The sequence below is a fragment of the Hylobates moloch genome, unplaced genomic scaffold, assembly GCF_009828535.3.
Source record: "Hylobates moloch isolate HMO894 unplaced genomic scaffold, HMol_V3 SCAFFOLD_8, whole genome shotgun sequence".
Classification (NCBI taxonomy): domain Eukaryota; kingdom Metazoa; phylum Chordata; class Mammalia; order Primates; family Hylobatidae; genus Hylobates; species Hylobates moloch.
The window spans coordinates 38,157,029-38,175,545 of record NW_026652283.1 but is presented as its reverse complement, the minus strand read 5'-3'; the positions used below and the strand labels follow the sequence as shown (position 1 = coordinate 38,175,545).

Genomic DNA, 18,517 nt, shown 5'->3' with positions numbered 1-18,517 from the left:
GATGCCGAAACCCCGTCTTTACTAAAAATACAAAAATTAGCCAGGCATGGTGGCAGGCGCCTGTAATCCCAGCTACTCAGGAGGCTGAGGCAGAGAACTGCTTGAACCCGGGAGGCGGAGGTTGCAGTGAGCCGAGATAGCCCCGGGCGACGCCAGGCTGGGCCACCGAGCGAGACTCCGTCTCAAAAAAAAAAAAAAAAAGATTTAGACTTTGCAGATTGCACTTCATTCTAGCAGTGAAGCTAGAGGGAGGCTGGCCCCTCCCCGGGCACACCACAGCACCCACGTGGACACACTTCTGTGTCCAGGAGCCCACACCCAGGCCACTCAAGGAACAAGATCTGTGCAGGCAGAGCCCCTTCCCAGTCAGGGGTCCACAGGCCAAGAGGGGCACCTCCAAGATGTGAGAAGGCTCTGATCTTCTGCAGTGCTTCAGAGCAGAGCCCCGGGCCCCTCACTCCTCCACCTCACAGTTCCACACCTGCCCCAGCAGCCACTGTCCAAAGATTTTGCCCATTACATTTGGCCCATGCCTCACCCATCCTGGATGCTCTGCTGGGAGGTGCCCCCGCTCCCAGCCCACCAGTGCCACTCTCAGCCCTGGACCTTGTCTCTGTGTTCAGCCTCACTCCTGTCCCGCCACCCCTTAAGCCTCTGTTCAGGGCACAGATACCTCCTGGGCACCTACACGTGTCACTCTTACATTCAGCAAAACACAAGACAGCAAGCTCCCTGCAGGCAGGGGCTTTGTTTTGCTCACGCTTACCTCCTCTGCACCTGGGTCTGGGCCTGGTACACCCTGGCGCTCCTGAACAGTTTGGTGTATTGATCGAAACTGTTTCTCGGCTATGAGTTGGTCAATTTAACGAAAACAAAAGTGAAATTCTTGGATTGCTGTTCCTTCACAGGTTTTACTACACGCCCCGTGGCAGCAAAGGAAAGAGAAAGTACCAGAAGGATGGGTGGGACCAGTGCGGTCACACTGACCACTCGTGTGCTCCTGAAAGGTCAAACCAAATGAGAACTGGGAAGCTGGCATCCCCTTTGGCCACCCTGGTCTCCAGTGTCCCTGGGAAGAGCCAAACTGCACCTGTCAAACTAGCGAAGTGAAAAGGGAACGAGGAATGGTCTTGGTGGCTGGATTGTTCAGGCTCTGAAGCCAAGTTGGCCTGACTTTCTCTGTCCCTCTGTCCCTCCTTCCCTCCCTCCCTCTCGTCCTTCTCTCTCACACCCCATGTCCAATCCACTGCTATTCCTGTTGGCTGTCCCTACCTTCAGAACACGGGCAGAATCTGACCGCTTGTCACAGCTCCACTGCAACCACCCTAAGCCTCCATCTCTGGCCTCCTGGTCTCCCACTCTTCCCCTGCCACAGTCCAGGCACCACGTGGTAGCCAGAGTGAGCCTTCGAAAACCTGATTGTGTCCCTCTTCTGTTCACAACCCTCTGATGGCTTCTCCTCCATGCAGGAGAAAATCCAAAGGTCTGTGTGGCTTATAAAGCTCTACACCATGAGTCTGCACACCTGGGTACCTCCCCACCTTCTCAGCCCTTCACCCCTCACACTATTCCTGCTGCTTGGGCCCCCTGATCCTGAACAAGCCAAGCAGGCTTCTGCCGCGCAGCCTCTCTGTAAGGTTAGCCGAGAGAAAGGACGAGTAGGCCCAAAGTCAGGCAAGCAATTTTTTTTTTTTTGCCAAGCTCGCTCACGCACCGCCTCCGGTTCACCCTTGCCTCAGCCTCTCCGATACTGGGATACAGGCCCCGCCACCACCCCGGTACAGACGGGGTTTCACCGTGGTCTCAATCTCCTGACCTTGTGATCCTCCCTCCTTGGCCTCCCAAAGTGCTGGGATTACAAGCGTGAGCCACCGCGCCCGGCCCAGGCAAGCAATTTTTATTCGTCCTGCCAGGCTGCTCCTTGACAGACAGAGGAGGCACCCCCGCTTACAGACTGCAGCAGGGCTTTACAGGGCGAGGAACTGGGTCAGAGTGTGTGAACCGAGTTGGCGGTGCAGGTGTCTTGACTGCATCCTGGAGATGTTTTTGCCAGCTTTGCTTAGCAGGTGTTCTGACCGCATCTTGGAACTGTTTGCCAGTTCAGCTGAAGTCTTCCGGACAAACAGTTACTCCAAGGGTCAGTTGTGGCGGGGGGTTTGCCTTTAGCCCTGGGGGAGCTGTGTGGAGGTCACAAAGGACTGTATTGCAAGACCCATGGGAAAGGAGGAGAACAGTCTGGTCAGGGTGACCCTAACATTCCGGCCTTTTAATAGTTGATAGAAAAAGGGGCGTTGTTTTCATCAGGCTGCTTCTAGCTGAGAGGGGGCGGTGGCTGGGGGAGAGGCTGGAAGGTAGGGGTTGGTTTGGGTTCTGGCTTTGAAATTGTTGGTATTCTTGGAGTAGCATCATGTCTTGTATGGTTCCGTGGATGAAGGCTTGGATGCGCTTCTGTAAAAACTGGGTAAAGAGACCGGGCGCGGTGGCTCACGCCTGTAATCCCAGCACTTTGAGAGGCCGAGGCGGGTGGATCACGAGGTCCGGAGATCGAGACTATCCTGGCTAACACGGTGAAGCCCCATCTCTACTAAATATACAAAAAATTAGCCGGGCGTGGTGGCGGGCACCTGTAGTCCCAGCTACCCGGGAGGCTGAGGCAGGAGAATGGCGTGAACCCAGGAGGCAGAGCTTGCAGTGAGCCGAGATCGTGCCACTCACTCCAGCCTGGGCGCCAGAGCGAGACTCCATCTCTAAAATAAAAAAATATAAAATAAAATAAAATAAAATAATAAAATAAAATAAATAAAATAAAATAAAATAAAATACACTGGGTAAAGAGACATAAGAGGCAGGACCCAAAGATTAGGAGAAGGAGAATGATTATGACAGGTCCAAGGAGTGGGAGTAGTCAGGAGGCCCAGGAGCTGAAGGGCCATAGGGGCCAGGAGGGCCAGGTGGAAGAGCTGTTTTCCCTGATTTTTGAGCCGGGTCCTTTAATTTTTTAACGGCATCTTGAACCAGGCCTGACTGATTGAAATAGAAGCAGCATTCTTCATCTAGGAAGACGCAGATACCTCCTTTTTCTGCAGTAAGTAAATCGAGGCCCCTGAGGTTTTGAAGGCCTACTGTGGCTGGGGAGTCTAGTTGGGCCTGAAGTGTTGATATGGTGGATGCTAGGTCATCAATGTTATCAGAGAGGTCCTTGGATCGGGATTTGTAGTAATAGGTAGAGGTTGCAATTCCTGCGACTCTAGTTCTTGCAGCTGCCGTAATGCCTAACCCTATTAGCAGGGGTATGAGCGTACTACGGCTCGGCATCTGCGGGATGTTTGAATTTGGAAGGGTAGGGGTCTATCCCCAGGGTCTATGTCTATTTTTGGACTAAGGAAGGCTAGTGTGCAGGTTTCTGTCCAGTTAGTGGGTAAGCAGAGATAGGTGGAAGTGCCACAGAGAAAGAATATGCCCTGGCTAGGAAGGCGAAATTGGAGGTCTTTGGCAAAGAGGGCCTTAAGGATCTTGTTTTCTGACCGCCAAGTGGAGAGAGAGGAAGACAGGGCCGCCCCGGTGAGTGGTTGGAAGGGACGGGTTGAGGTTAGTTGGCTAGCCCTACTGTTTTGTTTTCCCAATGTAGGAGGAAATATTATGTGTCCACTAAAAGTTGTTCCCCAGTGGGGGCTCTGGCTACCTGAGTTGTAAACAATTGGAGGCTGGGTGGGGGCTAGGGTATGGAGTCCATCCTGCAATTATCATACAGGGTTTGTGTCAATTGATGCAGAAACCTGAGTTTATTGTGTTGAGATTAGTGGTTTGTATTTTCGGGGGACCAGAAATTTTGAGTATTTGAGTGGGATTGTATACTGTTAGCATCTGGATACCAGCAGGTGCGGTGAGTTGTAGGGTGTAGTTGCATGAGCCAGTGGGGAGAGTGCCTAAAGGGGTTCCTGAGGGAAGGTGCGCTGTATACAAAGGGGTGCCTGTTGGTCTAATTTGGTATCAGATGTAAGTGCTCCTAAGATAACTTTGCTCCTGAAGGTGTAGCGGGTGAGGTTGGTTTTATAACATTTAAGTGCATTTACCCCTCCGAAGCTTCGATAGCGAGGATGGGGTGTCAGGTTGGTAAGGGTCCAATCTTTAAGTGGGACCAGGAAGGCATTTTTTGATATGGTTTCTGAGGGATGGACACAAAACCAGCAGTTATGTGCGAGGTCAGGATTGGTTTAAGTATTGTGTGTGCCTGTTGGATAGTTCGGTGTAGATGGAGTTGTAGTGAGGAGGAGAAGGGAGGGAGGAGTAAGCAGGCACAGGATAAGAGTGAAGGTGAAGAAATTGGCTTCACCTGGGCTAAACTTACATCGTGCTCTTTGGAAGGTGAGATCAGTTACCCAGTTAAGGAGTGCTGTGAGGGTGGGTTGTTCTGGTAAGAAAGAGTGAAGTGGCAAGACAGGCAAAGGCAGGACATTTAGGAGGGGCAGTCACTTATTAGTGGCCTTTATTCTGCTATGAGGAGGATTCTGAGGCTAAAGTTCTACCCTGGGGGTGTTACAGTACATCTTCCTATGGCAAAGGGCAGAGTAAGTGAGGCAACTCCTGTAAGGGCAGCTCAGTAAATGATTCCATTAATGAGGGTTTTGATATTTAACAGTAAGGGATGGTAACTTATCTGTTATGTTCCATGGTGGGGTGGGGGTTGGCGTCTTCTGGGATGGGTGTAAGGCTGAGTCAGGTTGGTCCAAGGAGGGTGCTGGAGTATTTACAGGGAACAGCTGGTTACAGTATTTACAGGGAACAGCAGGTTACAGTATTTACAGGGAACAGTCGGTGGCAGGTCAGTTGCAGGAGCCCTTTTTAACCTGGAAAGATGGTACCAAGAGTTATGTCCTGGCAGCTTGGCTGCAGTGGGGATAGTGAGAAGAACTTGGAAAGGGCCTTCCCACTTTGGTTTAAGGTTTGTTGGAGTGACGGTTTTTAGGAAGACGTACTCTCCTGGCAGTTGAGTTTGCTCGGCGGGGCCTTGGTGGGGTTTTGGGAGGGCCTGGTCAGCTTGCTCGCGGGAGAGATGATAGATGAGGGAGAGTGTTGGGAGGTGAGAGTTAGTGGGCATATGTTTTGTAAGAGGAAAGGGTGTCCATATATTAATTCAAATGGACTGAGGAAGGAGGGGGCTTTTGGACTGGCTCTGATGCTGGCCAGTGCTATGGGTAAAAGAGAGATCCGTGGTTTTGACTTCGAGAGTGAGTTGTTTTGGTTAACTGAGTCTTCAGAATTCCATTTGCCCTTTCGACTTTTCTGGATGACTGGGGTCAGTATGGAATATGGAGGCGCCACTGGACGCCAAGGGACTGAGAGACTTGTTGGGGGATTTGGGAGATAAAGCTAGGGCCATTGTCTGATTGTATGGACCAAGAGAGACCAAGTCTAGGGATGATTTCTGTTATAAGAATTTGAGAGACTTTTTTTTTTTTTTTTTCGAGACAGAATTTCACTCTTGCTGGCAGGCTGGAGTGCAATGGCACGATCTCCACTCACCACAACCTCTGCCTCCCAGGTTCAAGCGATTCTCCTGCCTCGGCCTCCCGAGTAGCTGGGATTATAGGCATGTGCCACCACACCAGGCTAATTTTGTATTTTTAGTAGAGGGGAGTTTCTCCATGTTGGTCAGACTAGTCTCGAACTCCCAACCTCAGGTGATCCACCCGCCTCGGCCCCCCAAAGTGCTGGGATTACAGGCGTGAGCCACTGCGCCCGGCCAAGAATTTGAGAGACTTCTACAGCTTTTTCCGACGGGGTAGGAAATGCTTCTACCCAATCTGAGAAGGTGTCTATGAGGCTAAGAAGATATTCGGATTTTTGGACGGGAGGCATGTGAAGTCCACTTGCCAGTCCTGCCCTGGAAGTGTTCCTCTGAGCCGATGTGTAGGGATGGAGGGAGAGCGGAAGGCCCCTTGGGGGGAAGTAACAGGGCATATAGGACAGTTTGAGGTTATGTCTCTTAGTGAGGTGAATAGATGGGGGGAAGGAGAAATAAGGGCGAAGGAGCAGGTACAGGGGGTGCGCACCAATATGGAAGGATTGGTGAGGAGACGTCAGAATTAGGCCGCGCGCGGTGGCTCACACTTGTAATCCCAGCACTTTGGGAGGCCGAGGCAGGCAGATCACGAGGTCAGGAGATTGAGACTATCCTGGCTAACATGGTGAAACCCTATCTCTACTAAAAATACAAAAAATTAGCCGAGTGTGGTGGTGGGCGCTTGTAGTCCCAGCTACTTGGCAGGCTGAGGCGGGAGAATGGCGTGAACCTGGGAGGCGGAGGTTGCAGTGAGCCGAGATCGCACCACTGCACTCCAGCCTGGGCGACAAAGCGAGACTCCGTCAAAAAAAAAAAAAAAAGTCAGAATTTCCTTGGTCTGCTCTTGCGGGAGGACGAACTCTTGATTTTTGATTAATCCTCTTGAAGGGAGGCTCCTTGCTGTAGTAGTGAAGCCTTTCCGGTGGGAGAGTACTTGGGTTGGATTGCTGGGGTAATGAGGAGGAGGGGGGCAGGGACAGAAGAAAGGGAGTCTTCCTGCCTCATCGGCCTTTCTGTTATTTCTTGAGATTTCATCTGATCCTGTTTGATGTCCTCGACAGTGAATAACTCCTGCTTTAGTTGGGAGGTGTGCGGCCTGAAGAAGTTGGTAAATAAGGGGGCCGTTAGTGATGGGGGTTCCTTGGGCAGTAAGGAATTCTCTCTTGCCAGATGGCAGCATAAGAATGGAGGATGTGATAGGCATATTTGGAGTCTATATAAATGTTGACTCGTTTGCCTTTGGAGAGGGTAAGTGGTCTGGTGAGAGCTATGAGATCTGCTTTTTAGGAGGAGGTTCCTGGGGGTAGGGGCTTAGCCTCAATTACTTGGTTTAAGGTAACTACTGCATACCTAGCAATTTTGGGAGAGCCGGTGGCTCCGGAAGAGGAGCCATCTAGGAATAGTTGGTCATCTGGATTAGTGAGAGGCTCAGAGGAGATGTTAGGGAAGTGTGGTTGCAGGCGGTCTAGAATTTCAGTACAGGAGTGGGAGGGAGGCGAGGAAGATACTGGAATTAGAGATGCAGGGTTAAGAGGGGGAGCTTTTGGCAAGACAGAACTTGGGGTTGTCGAGAAATAGGGCATGAAAAAGCTGACTGTGGGTGTGGGATGGGGGAGAATGCTTAATACTTGAGAGGAAAGGAGGTCTTATAGATTATGTAGACTGTGGATGGTGGTATCTTGACCGAATGTTAGCTTTTTACTTTCTATGGCCAGGGTGACAGCTGCCGCTAGATCTCTGAGGCAGGTTGGCCATCCTCAAATGGTATTGTCTAGCTGTTTGGAAAGGTAGGCTATGGGGGCAAAAGATGGAGGACTTCGTTCTGGTTGGCCAAGTATGCCAAGGGCTATTCCTTGCCTTTCTGTTGTGTAGAGGGTGAAGGGCTGGGAAATATCAGGCAAAGATAGGGCTGGAGCGATTATAAGGGCAGTTTTAAGTTTGTGGAAGCTAGGGACTATGTTGTTGGGGGGATTTAGGGGCTCCTTTAGGGGGCCTTTGGCTGCTTCATAGATGGGGTGAGCTAAGAGGGCAAAGTTGGGGATCCGTATTCTGAAAAAGCCTGCTAGCCCTCGGAAGGAAAGAATTTCACTTTTTGAGGAACATGGAGATAGTTTGCCCATTAAGGCTGCTCATGCTGGGATCATGGCTTGGGACCCAGTAGAGAGTTGAACTTCTAGGTAGGTCACACTAGGGGTGGAAAGCTGTGCTTTGGACGGGGAGACTCTATAGCCTTTAACAGCAAGAAAATTGAGAAAGGTGGCAGTGTGGGCATGGGAGTCTTTTAGGGAGTGGCTGCAGAGAAGGAGGTCATCTACATACTGGAGAAGGTGGCTGGGGGATAGGTTTCAGGAGGCGAGGTCTTGGGGTAGGGCTTGCCCAAGGAAATGGGGGCTATCCTTGAGGCCTTGCTTGAAGATCATTAGCATGTGCCTGAGATGTGAGCCATACCTTTTCCTTCTCTTCCGGGAGGATAGTGGAAGAGAGGACAACATAGAGATCATGCCAAGTGAGTTCTTGAGATTGGGTCAGGTATTTGAAGTCTTTAATATAAGTGTCGGGATCGGAGGAAAAGGACCCAAGATGTTTTTCAGTTTGGGAAAGGTCAGAGAGGGAGAAGGGAACGTGGACACGAATGATTCCTTCAACTCCGGCAACCTCTCGGAGGGGAAGTATGGGGACTGGTTGTTGGACGTGCTGAGTTCGAGAGCGGGTATGAGGCGGAGATGGGGAGGAATCAGATTCCGAAGCTGAGTGGTTAGAGAGGGGAGGGGAAAGAGATAAGGCAGGAGCGGGAGCGTATGGTGGAGGATCGTGATGATCTGATGGAGGATTATGATGTTGCCAGGGAGGAGGAAAGCCGGCAAGGTCAAAGGAGTTGTCAGTTGCTGCAAAGGGGGGGTCTGCTGAGAGTAAATTGGGCTTAGAGCAGGTGAGGAGGATTTGGAAAGCGGAGAAGGATTGGCAAAGTGGAGAAGGATTGGCAAAGTGAAGGGCAGTTACAGAGGGTGAAGAAAGCCTGAACTAAGGCATTTCAGACCATTTTCCATCGCAATGGCAAAAATTGTCTAAGTCCCTGAGTATACTGAAATAGAAAGTACCATTTTCAAGCCACTGGGAGCCAATATCTGATTTATATTGTGGCCAAGCCGTATTACAATAGAAAATAAGCCTCTTGGGACGAACCTTTCCACAAAAACTGAGAGTGTCAAGGTTGCACAAGCGACCCCAGGGGGGTCACTTTAGACAGAGTAGATTGATAGGCTCCCATGGTGAATGGGGGAGGTGGTTGAGGAAGGAGAGAGACTGCCGGTGGCAAGGACTGCGGGAGAGGGCGTCCCCAGTCCCATGGGTCTTGTTTAGTATACAGAAGGCAACCACCGAGTCAGGCGTCCCTGAAACAGAGGATTTGGAGGCCTAGAGGCTGGAGGGAGCCCTTGGCCCAGCACTGGGTCTTTTGGGAAGACAGAGACGGTCAAGGGTCCCAGTAGATGGCAAGAGTCTCTCTTACTCACCCCTTTGCAGACTATAGTGATGGATGAAGTCACCAACAATGGGAGGGTCCCAGAAATCCTCTGGGTCTTCGGCAGGTTTGGGAAGGGGGAGTTCAGCCAAGGTAAGGGGGGGTGGTGGTTAGGAAAGAGGGAGAAAGGGAGGCTGAACTCTACCACCTTCCTGGGTTTTGGCACCACAATAAAAGGTTAGCCGAGAGAAATGATGAGTAGACCCAAAAAAAGGGAAGCAATTTTTATTTGTTCTGCCAGGCTGTTCCTTGACAGGCAAAGGAGGCATCCTCACTTACAGACTGCAGCAGGGCTTTACAGGGCGAGGAACTGGGTCAGGGTGTGTGAACCGAGTTGGGGGTGCAGGTGTCTTGACTGCATCCTGGTGATGTTTTTGCCAGCTTTGGTTAGCAGGTGTTCGGACTGCATCCTGGAACTGTTTGCCAGTTCAGCTGAAGTCTTCTGGACAAACAGTTACTGGAAGGGTCAGTGCAGGGTGGCAGTGGGGGTTGCCTCTAGCCCTGGGGGAGCTGTGTGGAGGTCACAAAGGACTGTATTGTAAGACCTATGGGAAAGGAGGGGAACTGGTCGGGGTGACCCTAACACTCTGCACCGGTTATTCTTTCTCGAAGGCTCTTCTGCCAGGTTATTTCCGTGACTCCCTGCCTCATTCAGGTGTCTCCTCAAAATACCACCTCCTCAGAGAGGTCTTCCCTCACCTGTCCACCTGGTCTTCTCTAACTCCTTATTTTTTTTTCATTGTGTTCATCACAACCTGACATATATCCAATTATTGATCATGCCCATCTCCCCTGTTCAAACGCTGAGCTCCATGAATAAGGGCGGGAATCTTTCCCTTTGTGGCCACTGTGGGGGAAGGGATGAGGGGACTGGTCATCACAATGACTGGCAGTTACAAGGGTGGCGCCAGGGACTCCAGACGGCCCTGGAAGGAAGGCAGATTCTACATCCTGCACAACATAAGTGAAAGGCTTGTTTTTAATTACTACAGCCAAGGCTCTAACTCCATTTTACATATAAACACAAAGAGTGTATGGATTCTAGTATACACTGAATTTTCCAGGAATGCAGCTACTGTGTAAAGAGGAGGAAACGTGCACTTCGTGTTCAGAACTTTACCAAATTCATCGTTTCAGACGTTGACACCACCACACTCCAGCGTCAGTCTGTACACAGAGCTGTGACCTCCCCAGCAACTGGGTACTTCAAAAACACATTATAATTACCTTTTATTTCTTATATATTAATAAGGACAAAAAACCATTGATTTTTTTTTTTTTTTTTTTTTTTTAGGACGGAGTCTTGCTCTGTCACCCAGGCTGGAGTGCAATGGCGCGATCTCGGCTCACTGCAAGCTCCGCCTCCCGGGTTCACGCCATTCTCCTGCCTCAGCCGCCCGAGTAGCTGGGACTACAGGTGCCCGCCACCACGCCTGGATAATTTTTTGTATTTTTAGTAGAGACGAGGTTTCACTGTGTTAGCCAGGATGGTCTTGATCTCCTGACCTCATGATCCGCCCGCCTCGGCCTCCCAAACTGCTGGGATTATAGGCGTGAGCCACCGTGCCCGGCCTGGATGATTTTTAACTAGATGTAAAGGCTGGCATATTAGCCGTAAATTTTATCTCAGGAGCATAAAGGGAGCAACAGCAAGCATTATGAAAAGGCAGCTTTGGGTCTGAGGGGTGGAGAATCACGGCCTAGAGTTGCCCCGTGGAAAGCGGTGGGGAGCATGGGCTCTGCAGTGCAGTCCAGGCCACTACTTGCAGCCATGTGACTCCACAGGCACAGCTTAACCTCGCTGAGCCTCACTTCCTTCTTGGCAAATGTGAGCCATGCTACAAACTGCACAGGATTACTGGGAAGACTGAAGGGCTGGAGTGTGCACAGCATTTGGCAGAGCGCCAGGTGCCAGAAAGGGTACTCAATGTCCCTATTATTGTTTTGTTGTTGTTGCTGTTGTTTTGAGACAGGGTCTTCCTCTGTCACCCAGTCTGGAGTGCAGTGGCACGATCACGGCTCACCGTAGCCTTGATCTCCTGGGCTCAAGCGATCCTCCCACCTTAGCCTCCTGAGTAGCAGGAACTATAGGTGTGTGCCACCGTGTCCAGCTAATTTTTGTGGCTTTCTGTAGAAATGGGGTTTCGCCATGTTGTCCAGGCTGGTCTCAAACTCCTGGACTTAAGTGATCTGCCCATCTCGGCCTCCCGAAGTGCTGGGATTACAGACGTGAGCCACCACACTGGGCCTATTATTGTCCATTTAGCAAAATTTTTTTTTTTTTGAGATGGAGTCTCGCTCTGTCGCCCAGGCTGGAGTGCAGTGGCGCGATCTCGGCTCACTGCAAGCTCCGCCTCCCGGGTTCACGCCATTCTCCTGCCTCAGCCTCTCCGAGTAGCTGGGACTACAGGCGCCCGCCACCATGCCCGGCTAATTTTTTTTTGTATTTTTAGTAGAGACGGGGTTTCACTGTGGTCTCGATCTCCTGACCTTGTGATCCGCCCGCCTCGGCCTCCCAAAGTGCTGGGATTACAACCGTGAGCCACCGCGCCCGGCCCATTTAGCAAATTTTTGCCAGTACCCTCTTTCCAGCAGCCGTCCCGGGTGCTGGGGTCGTGGGGACACTCAAAGGACTCAGGAGGTCCCCGGTGAGTGTCCCTCTTCTCTCCATCCAAGACCTATCCCCGTGGTAGGGTGAGGCCCATGTCAACGGCAGAACAGCCAGGGCCAGCCTTCAGTTTGGCCACTGGGGCTGGGAGCAGAGCTGTGCTTGGGTTTGCACTGGGTCCTGAATATGCCAGCACTCCCAAGGCCCCTCCCTTCCATCAAGGCCTGTCCTTCCCGTGTTTCATTTTAGGAGTACTCTCTGTGCTTTCCAAGGTGACAAATCTCTAGTCTCACAGGCAGATAGGAGCGCAGAGAAGCAGTCAAGAAGTAGGCAGGTGAGCAGACAGCAGATAAGTCCTGGGCAGATAGGCAGCGAGGAGGTAGGGAGGAGATGGGCAGGTGGATAGTCGGGATGAGGGCCAGAATAGCAGGTGACACACCTGCAGAGATCCGAAGCAGGTGGCTGGGCTGACCCATGGACAGGCTGGTAGGCTGGGGAGCAGCAGGCAGTCAAGCAGCTAGGCAGGGGGTAGGGAGGACATGTGGACCATGGGGACAGCCACATTGGCCAAAGGTTTCAGGGACCTTCCCCAGGGCCTCCAGGAGCAGCACTTCTCAAAACCCTCCAGGACAAGGCTGCTGCTTCTCCCACCTGGCCTGGCTTGGCCACGGCAAGCCCCTGGAGAAGACAGCACTCTGGTTAATCACTCTGGTTAATGTGCGTCCCTCTCTCTGAAGCGACCAGCAACCATCTCAACCCTCATTCTGCTCCACTAGGGCTGAGTCATACCTGACCCACTCCAAACACATATGTCACATACCAACCCAGACATACTTTTGCCTGCAGGCAGAGATACAGAGAGCTGCGTAGCACAGAGGTGCATGGAAACAGCTTGACAGAAACAGATCCAAAATTTTAGACTGCACATAGAGGAGCACACATGTGGACTCTCACAGACACAGGTATGTGCCACATGAACTGAGGCACTGAGGCACACAACACACGTAGTCATACAAGCACACTGTAGCACACGCCGATATTCCCATGGGTGGCAGGCATTAAACATGCTCACGCACTCCCAGCAATGCTGCACATAAATAAGCTACCTGTGCAAACAGTCTGACATACACCCCTTGAAGAAATAGGAATACAACCTACAGAAACTCAATATTGCTGACGGTCTTCAAATCTCGGCCAAGGCAGTGGGCAAATTCTGGCCTCATCTTCACCTCCCAGCCCAATCACACATGGCTGATCATGTCCCTGTTCTGGCCTGGTTCTCCTTGCTGACTTCACCTCCAGGAGACCCCTCAATGGGCTCGAGCTTCAGACCCTTCTCTCTCTGCCCCCTTACCCCAGATGTTTGGTCTTATCTGCTTCTGGGGTGGTAAATCCCATCTTATGTGGTAAGGACTCTCAAATATCATTTCCAGCCAGATTCCTGGGGGTTCTACTTGCCTTGCCAACACCTGCACCTGGATATCTAATGGACATCTCAAGTCTAACCTATCTACAGTGAAACTGACTCCCCCCAAACCTGCTTCCCCACATGGGCTTTCCTCAGGTGCCCCAGCCCCATATGAAAGTGTTCTAAATTCCTCTCTCCTCACGTCCAAGTCCAGTGCAGGAACTCCCTTCAGAACACCATCTGAGTCTGAGCCCTCTCGCCTCTCCACCGGCCCCGCCCTCACTGGCTTGGACAGCTGCCAGCCTACTCACCACCCTCCCTGCTCCCCTTCTTGCCCACAGTGGCCCACCCTACACTGAGCCACCACAGGGATCTTTCCAAAATGTGTCACGGGACCATGACACTCCCCTGCTCAATGCTCCAGGAGCTCCCCACCACACTTACATTAAAAACCAAGCTCCTGGCCAGGCACGGTGGCTCACACCTGTAATCCCAGCACTTTGGAGGCCAAGGTGGGCAGATTACCTGAGGTCGGAAGTTCGAGACCAGCCTGACCAACATGGAGAAACCCCATCTCTACTAAAAATACAAAATTAGCAGGGTGTGGTTGTGCATGCCTGTAATCCCAGCTACTCGGGAGGCTGTGGCAGGAGAATCGCTTGAATCCGGGAGGTAGAGGTTGCAGTGAGCAGAGATCGGCGCCTTTGTACTCCAGCCTGGGCAACAAGAGCGAAACTCCGTTTCAAAAAAAAAAAAAAAAAAAAGCTCATCAGCAAGGCCAGCGAGTCCCTGCATGGGCAGCCCCTACCACTCTCCCCTGCACCCACACACCATCTGCATGGCTTTCTTCCCTTAGAGGGAGGTATCCCAAGCACGTTCTTACTCCCGCCCAGACACTCTCCCCAGATCCTGGCACAGCTGCCCCCTCCTTAGGATTCAGGTCTCACTGTGGATGTCCCTGTGAGAGCCACTCCCAGGTGTTGTCCGTCACATTACCCTATCCTGTCATCTCCCCAGCACTTAGAAGCATCTGAGATTATCTTCTATTGTTTCTCCAATTTAGTGTCAGCTCCATGAGGGCAAGGATTTGTGTCAGTTCTGTTTATTGTTAAATCCTCGTTAAAACTATCCCTCAGGGCCAGGCGTGGTGGCTCACGCCTGTAATCCCTGCACATTGGGAGGTCAAGGCAGGTGGATCACGAGGTCAGGAGATCAAGACCATCTTGGCTAACATGGTGAAACCCGGTCTCTACTAAAAATACAAAAAATTAGCCAGGCGTGGTGGCAGGCGCCTGTAGTCCCAGCTACTTGGGAGGCTGAGGCAGGAGAATGACATGAACCTGGGAGGCGGAGCTTGCAGTGAGCCAAGATCGCGCCACTGCACTCCAGCCTGGGCGACAGAGCAAGACTCCGTCTCAAAAAAAAAAACAAACAAAAAAAACAAACTGTCCCTCAGTATTCTCAGGGGATTGGCTCCATGACCTCCCTCCCATAGACACCAAAATCCGAGGATCCTCAAGTCCTTGATGTCAAATAAATTGGTTCAGTATTTGCATTTAACCTATACACATCCTCCTGTATACTTTAAATCATCTCTTGATTACTTATAATATCTAATATAATGTAACCGCTATGAAAATATACTATTGGCCAGCACGATGGCTCACACTTGTAATCCCAGCACTTTGGGAGGCTGAGGTGGGTGTATGCTTGAGCCCGGGAGTTCAAGACCAGCCTGGGCAACATGGCAAAACCCCATCTCTACAAAATTTAGCCAGGCATGGTGGTGCACGCCTGTGGTCCCTCCCAGCTACTTGGGAGAATGAGATGGGAGGCTCACTTAAGCCCAGGAGGTAGAGGTTGTGAATGAGCTGAGATAGCACCTCTGTACTCCAGCCTGGGTGACAGAGTGAGACCCTGTCTCAAAGAAAAAAAATTAAATATATCTATTGTTTAGGAGATAATGATAAGGAAAAAAGTCTGTACATGTTCAGTGCAGATGCAATTTTGGTTCTGAATATTTTTGATGCAAAGTTGGTTAAATCCACAGATGCTGTGGACTAGACTAGGAAGTGCTAGGCATACACAATATTTGCTGACTAGTGGCTGCACAGATTTATATACAGACATACCCGCCCCCACAACAATACTCAAATACATCACATTAATAGACAAATACACAGGTGTGGGCAAAAATACCTGCCCGCACACTCACAGAACAGACTAAACAGTCACAAAGACACCCAGGAGTCCCTTTTCCATCCCCATAGGAGTCAGTCCTATTCCTCCCCCATCTAGATCTGCCCTTTACTTGAACCCAGTCTCGGGACTGGGGGAGTAGGGGTCTGCAGCCCGGACAGGGAGAGGGTCGCTGGCCCACAGGCCTCAGGCAGCGCCTTCAGCTATGTCTGCAATTTCCTCTCCCCCTTTCCTCCTCCTCTCTAAGGCTCCCGCCAAGGCGGCCTCCCCCTCATTCTAGCTCCACGAAGGGAGGGGAGGCCCATGATGGGGGACCCCGGGGAGACAGGGCAGAAAGAAGCCCCCAGCCACACACACTGATCACACACCACATTGCATGCACAAGCCCAGGTGGGAAATGCCTGTGTGAGCACAGGCAGGTTTAGCCTTGGGGTCGGGGGCGGGATGGGGTGGGATCTGCCACAAGCCGCCACAAGCTGCTTGGTGCACAAGAGCGCAGGAGCTGGCAGGCGCAGAGGCCCCGCGCTGGGGTCTGCGAGACTGCTGGCCGGGGCCTGGCTCAAAGCTGGAGTCCAACAATCATTAACCCTGCGTGACTAGACCAGAGCTCGGCCAGGGGACACATTCAAGCCTGGGCCCCGGGAGGAGGGGTGGACAATCCCCTCCCTCCCTTCCAGTCCGGCAAGGGTCTGGGGAAGAGAAGCAGCTTTCCCTGGATGGGGCCTCCTAGGAGGGGGAGCGGTGGTTTCGAGCTCAGGCTTTAGGGTCAGAGAGCAGCAGGTTCAAATCTTGACGGTTTTGGTAAAGTCAATTCAATCTCTCCAAGACTCCGTTTATTTGATCTGCGAAGTGGGGATAATGGTACCACGTCGCAGGGTTGTCAGGCGGAGTAAGTGAAAGAACCTGTCCAGGGTTTAGCCCTTGGCCGGCACGCAGGCAGAGCTCCGGCCTCGCTGCTGTTGTTGTTAGTGGCCTGGGGGCGGGTCCCTGCCGCGGCCTCCCCGGCGGTTTCCTGTGGGGGACGGACGGCCCGCGGGCCAGGCGCTCCCTCCTCCCGGCTGCCCGCTCCTCTCCCCTTCCTCTCCCAGCCCTTTTCCTCCCCGCCTCTCCGCCCGCCCCGCCCCGTCCCTCCTCTTTCCTTGGAGGAAACTTTCCGCCCGCTGGTCCCTCGGTCCGTGTCCCGCCCGCGCTGCCGCGGCCTGGGAGCCCAGAGGGGCCGGAGGGGCGGCGGGACAGGAGCGGGCGGGGCGGCCGGACCCAGTGTATGCGGCCGCGGGACGCGCCGGGGCCGGGCAGCCGGGAAGCGGGGCGCTGACGGTGAGTGGGCCCGGCCCCGGGCCGGTGGGTCCCCGCGGGGCGGCCGGGCGAGGAGAGAGGCGGCTTCCCTTCCCGGAGCCCGCCTGGGGCGTGGAGGCTCAGCGTCCCTATCCTCCATCCCGCCCCGGGACGGCGGAACCGGGCCTCAGCTGGGGACCTCACTAGGGGGCGGGGCCTCCCGCGGTCCCCGGCGCTGCTCTCCGGGCTGGAGGGGCGTCCGCGCCCGGGAGAGGGGTTCCCCCCGGCAGGGCCCCGGGCCGCCACGAAGTTAGGGAAGCGCTCTCTCCAGGGTGGAACCTGGGGCCGCGGCTCCCGGGAGAGGAGCTCCCCGCGGAAGGGGTCGGGGTGGGCTCCAGCCTGGGAGAAGGATCTGACTTTGCTGACCTCGCAGGCTGGCAGAGGAGCTGCCCCCCAGAGCGGCATGGATGCCCCGCGAAGGGACATGGAGTTGCTCAGCAACAGCCTGGCTGCCTACGCGCACATCCGCGGTGAGGGCGGGCGCCGGAAGACTGGGGGCCTGAACCCTTCCCTGACCACCGAACCCTTCCCTGACCACCATCCCCTTCCCTCCCCCAGCGCCTTGTCCGTCCCCTCCGCCCCGCTCCCCGCCCCCTTGCCCGCTGGCGGTTCCCTAATGCCCTTCGAGTAGGGGTTACAGGCCTCGCCCCCACACCTAGAACCTGGGGTCTTTTGGAAGTGGGACAACCCCCACCCGCCCGGGCCCCTCCGTGACCCCCGCCCTGTGCCCCGCAGCCAACCCCGAGAGCTTCGGCCTCTACTTCGTGCTGGGCGTCTGCTTCGGCCTGCTGCTCACCCTCTGCCTGCTCGTCATCAGCATCTCGTGGGCGCCCCGCTCGCGGCCCCGGGGCCCGGCTCAGCGCCGGGACCCCCGCAGCAGCACCCTGGAGCCCGAGGACGACGACGAGGACGAGGAGGACACGGTGACTCGGCTGGGCCCCGACGACACGCTGCCGGGCCCCGAGCTGTCCGCAGAGCCGGACGGGCCCCTCAGCGTCAACGTCTTCACGTCGGCGGAGGAGCTGGAGCGGGCGCAGCGGCTGGAGGAGCGCGAGCGGATCCTGCGGGAGATCTGGCGCACCGGACAGCCGGACCTGCTGGGCACAGGCACGCTGGGGCCCAGCCCCACGGTCACGGGCACGGGCACCCTGGGCCGCATGCACTATTACTGATGGGCCCCGGCTCCCGCTGCAAGGCGCTCGGGGTACCGGACCTGCACATGAGCTCAGAGCTGCCCCAGACCTTCGGACTGCCTCGGCCCCTACAGCTCGCAGGTGCTACTGGGCGTGGACAGCCACCCCCTGAGAGGCTCCCTTCCCCAGTCCTGCCAGAAGACCCCGGGGGCGGGGAGGGGGCAGGATGCAGGGTCCCCACTCCCTCTCTGGGGTCGATGAAGAGGTGAAGTGACCAAATGAAAGAAAGCTGCATTCTCAGTAACTCAGTCTCTCCCTCTGTTACTCCTGCCCCCAGCGACCCCCAGGCTCCTGCCACGCAGGGGCCCCAGGGCTGAGGCCCAGCTTGACTCCCTTACCCTAGCTGCACCACCCCCACCCACCAACCCGACGACACAGCACACCTGCCCGCATTCACTTCACAGCCGGCAGAAAGGCAGAAGCCCACAGGCCTGCACCCAGCCTCACACGCAGAGCAAGTGCACGCGCATTCCTTATTCAAAACGCATTCCTTACCGGCAAACGCCTGGGCACACGTCGCCCTGTCCCCACAGTGCCCTGGGTTCATACATTGCAATGATACACACACCAGGCCTCGGGACCCTGACCTCGAGGCTAAGGTGCTACTAGCCCCGGTGTAAGCATGCGTGCTTGGGCTGGGCGGTGGACTTCACGTCTGCGCCGAGGTGCATTCAAGCGAGAGGGCAGGAGT

General features: G+C 54.0%; 1 protein-coding gene and 1 long non-coding RNA gene across 2 annotated transcripts; one reads left to right on the top strand and one right to left on the bottom strand.

Moving 5' to 3' along the window:
- Nucleotides 1-9,292: 9,292 nt before the first annotated feature.
- LOC131384101 (uncharacterized) lies at nt 9,293-17,574 on the bottom strand. The gene is made up of 2 exons (XR_009214619.1): nt 17,430-17,574; nt 9,293-9,593 (listed from the first exon to the last, which is right to left on the bottom strand). It is a non-coding gene; the product is annotated as an uncharacterized LOC131384101 (long non-coding RNA).
- Nucleotides 16,360-18,145, top strand: EVA1B (eva-1 homolog B). Its single transcript, XM_032160262.2, has 3 exons — nt 16,360-16,615; nt 17,007-17,103; nt 17,369-18,145. Exons 2-3 carry the CDS (start codon nt 17,037-17,039, stop codon nt 17,803-17,805), a joined length of 504 nt encoding a protein of 167 aa, XP_032016153.1. The 5' UTR covers nt 16,360-16,615; nt 17,007-17,036; the 3' UTR covers nt 17,806-18,145.
- Nucleotides 18,146-18,517: the final 372 nt, after the last annotated feature.